Source organism: Megachile rotundata, chromosome 3, assembly GCF_050947335.1.
Source record: "Megachile rotundata isolate GNS110a chromosome 3, iyMegRotu1, whole genome shotgun sequence".
Lineage (NCBI taxonomy): Eukaryota > Metazoa > Arthropoda > Insecta > Hymenoptera > Megachilidae > Megachile > Megachile rotundata.
Genome location: NC_134985.1, coordinates 2,989,985 through 2,993,571, shown reverse-complemented (window position 1 = coordinate 2,993,571; position 3,587 = coordinate 2,989,985). Strand labels below are relative to the sequence as shown.

The following is a 3,587-nucleotide window of genomic DNA, read 5'->3' as shown; positions in this document are numbered from 1 at the left end:
GGTCACATCAACCTTGTGGGTTATTAGTGACCACGGTTGGGTTATCTAGTATATCCAATCATTCTAGAGTAGATGGTAATATCCTTTAGGAAACATAGAACTTTTTTGCAAGAGTCTATTTCTCGAAGAACATTTAGTGAATTTGGTAGTTTGTGTTGTATTCTCTTCGTGTTGTATTTGGGACAAGTTACCAATATGTGTTCTACTGTATTTTTTATGTCACAGATGTCACAGATATTTGGTTCTGTTTTTGTGATGAGGTGTGAGTGTGTCCAATTTGAGTGGCCTATTCTTAAGCGTGTTATTTTTACTTGGTCTTTCCTATTGAATTGTACCGCTGGATTGCTATCATTTATATTATTGCGAACATCATGCAGTTTGGTTGGACTACTATTTCTCTATTCTTCATTCCAAGTTTCCATTAGCACTTTGATGCAATACTTTTGAAAGTCTCGGTGGTCTATGTATTCATAATTTGCTAGTGTCGAATTAGAACTAGCCAGTTTTGCTGTTGAGTCTGCCTTTTCATTGCCTCTGATGCCAGTATGAGAGGGGATCCAAGAGTACAGCACTTCTTTTTGGTCCTGCTTGAGAGTTTCATTTAGTTCGATGATATTTTGGATTATTGTATTATTTGTTTCCACTTTTTGCAGAGCGAGTAGGACGCTTTTAGAGTCAGACAGTATAATGAATTTATTATGTGTTGTTTTTTGTATGTATTTTAGAGCTTGTAATATGGCAAATGCTTTGCTAGAGAACACTGTAAATGCTTCAGGGAGTCTGAAAGACAGCTCGCATTCAAGAGTGCATACTGCGCATCCAATCCCCTCCTTCGATTTTGAGGCATCGGTAAAGATTTGTATATGGTTTGGATACTCATTCGATAATTCATTGTATAAACTTCTGACCACGTTTGGATTAGTCTTTTTATCCGTTTTTAGAATTTTATCGAGTATGCAAGGAGGTTTTATCGTCCATGGTGGAATTTGGTACTGTTTCCTTGGTATAATTGTTGGTATATCAATGTTTAATTCTTGTAGGTGTGTTTTAATTCTAACGCTTATCGGTTTCGGTGAGTTATGCTTTTTTTTGAAATCATTGAAGAGGGTGGTTGCAGTTAATTGATCATAGATAGGATTTGACGGTGCTGCTAATCTGGTTGCTGTGTATGATAAACTTAATTGCTTTCTTCGAACTTCTAATGATGTTAGATTAGCTTCACACAGAATTGCTGTGACCGGACTCGTTCGGTAGGCTCCAGTAGCTATTCTCGCTCCAGCATTATGTATCGGTGCTAATAATTTTAGGACACTTGGTTTTGCAGAACTATAGACAACTGACCCGTAATCAAGTTTGGACAGAACTAAGGCCTTGTATGAATTAATTAGAACTTCGAATTCCGCTCCCCAATTTTTCGAAGCAATAACTTTTAACATAATTACTCGTTTAACACACTCTTCTTTAAGCTTTTTAAGAAACGGTATCCATGTCTGGTGTTTGTCAAAGGTTAGGCCGAGGATTTTTGGAGTGTCTGTTGTGTTGAGTTGATGCTGACCTAAATGTAGCTGTAGTTTATGGTTATGAATTTTTCTTTGTTTTGAAAAGCGGTGGTTGACGGTGGTTTTGTTTGGGGAAAATTTAAATCCTGTTTGTAACGAGAATTTTTGAAGTTTGTCTAATATATCCTGAAGGATTTGTTGCATGGTGCTTAAATTTGTTCCTGTAATGAAGAAAGTGCAGTCATCAGCGAAGATGGTATACTTAACTGGTTTAGAAAAAACTTCGGTGATATCGTTTATGGCAATCAAGAATAAAATTACGCTTAGTACAGATCCCTGGGGTACCCCGTTTCGGATTTCCGTTTTTTTGGATAAATTTCCGTTGACACGGACGTATATGGATCTATTTTTTAGAAAATTATATATAAACTGTAACATAAAACCATTAACGTTCCATTTTTGTAACTGTTAGATAATTCTATGCCTCCAAACCATGTCGTACGCCTTTTCAATATCTAAACATATAGCTACTAGGTGCCGTTTTTTAAGAAAAGCTTCACAGATATTGGTATCTAACATTGTGAGGCTGTCGATTGTCGAGCGGTGTTGTCTGAACCCGTTTTGATTTCCTTCTAGTAGGTTATTGACTTCTAAATACCATCGTAATCTTTTACATAATATCTTTTCTAACAGCTTGCATAGACAACATGTTAGGGCAATAGATCTGTAACTGTCGACTTGCAGTTTATTTTTCCCAGGCTTTAGTATGGGGACCACTATTGCTTCTTGCCATTTGTCGGGGAAGACACCATTCAGCCATATACAGTTGTATAAGTCTAATAAATAGTTTAGTCCTTCTTTTGATAATTGTTGTATAAAAACGTTTGGAATGTTGTCAGGTCCTGGAGTAGATTTTTTTGCAGATTTTAATACAGATTGCAATTCGGCGAACGAGATTTCTGTGTTGAGGAGATGGTTTTTTGCCAGGGAGTCGATTGGTTCGATCCTTGCACTTTCTTCGGCACTGTCTTTAATTTTGAGGAAGTTCGGGTCGAAGTTTTCATTACTTGAATTTTTTGCGAATGTAGTGGCTAATAAATTGGCCATTTCTATGGAGTCTGTAATAATTGAGTTGTCAATGCCTTTGATTGCAGTAATTTGAGAGTTTACCTTCTGACCATTTATTTTTTTCAATTTATTCCACATTTTGTCACATGGAGTGTTCTTTGTTAAAGATGAAATGTAATTGATCCATGCATTCTTCTTCGCTTGTTTAAGGACTTTTCTAGCTTTGGCCCTTACTCGCTTAAATTCTATTAAGTTTATGTGAGTTTTATGTTTCTTGTACACATTAAAAGCGTGTTTCTTCTCTTTAATTGCTTCGTGGCATTCATAATTCTACCATGGGAGGTTGTTCTTTTCTATAGCATTTGATGTTTTCGGTATCGATTTTCCTGCTGCTTGAATGATTAATTCTTCAAATTCTTTTAATATTTGATTTATTTCCATACAATTTGTGGAATTAGGGGCTTTTAATGAAGGTAGATTTTGATTTAGTTCCTCTTGGGATAGTAGCCAGTTCGCTTTTTTAAATTTCCACCTAGGTTGGGCTATGGGGATACCAGTATTGTTATCGATAAACTCCACGAATATGGGGAAATGATCGCTGTTATATAACTCGGCTGAAGTTGTGTATTCGATGATATCGTAAATGTTTGGACTACAAAAAATCAAGTCTATAGCACTGTAAGAGCCATTTGACATATTGAAATGAGTGGGTTCGGTGGTATTCAATAATACGATACCTGTTTTAAGTATTATATTTTCGATTATTTTTCCTCTAGCATCAGTGTTTGTGGATCCCCACATTGTATTGTGACTATTGAAATTTCCCACTAATAAGAAAGATTTGGGAAGTTGCTCTATCAGGTCGATTAGTTTAGCTTCTTGAAATTGATAATTATTGGGAATATATACGTTGCATATACATACTTTCCTTTGGTGCAGAATGATCGAAACTGCAATTGCTTCAATATTTGTATTTAGGGGTACTTCTGTGTAATGTAAGCTTTGTTTTATATAAATTGC

General features: G+C 35.8%; 1 protein-coding gene across 1 annotated transcript; it reads right to left on the bottom strand.

Annotated features, from left to right (window-relative positions):
- Positions 1–398: 398 nt before the first annotated feature.
- Positions 399–1,436, bottom strand: LOC143264087 (uncharacterized). The gene has a single exon (XM_076529582.1). The coding sequence runs from the start codon at positions 1,434–1,436 to the stop codon at positions 399–401; it is 1,038 nt and encodes a 345-aa protein (XP_076385697.1).
- Between the last annotated feature and the right edge of the window lie 2,151 nt (positions 1,437–3,587).

Excerpts from the sequence above, each read along its gene's own strand:
- LOC143264087 (XM_076529582.1), bottom strand. The coding sequence starts at position 1,436 with ATGTTAAAAGTTATTGCTTCGAAAAATTGGGGAGCGGAATTCGAAGTT.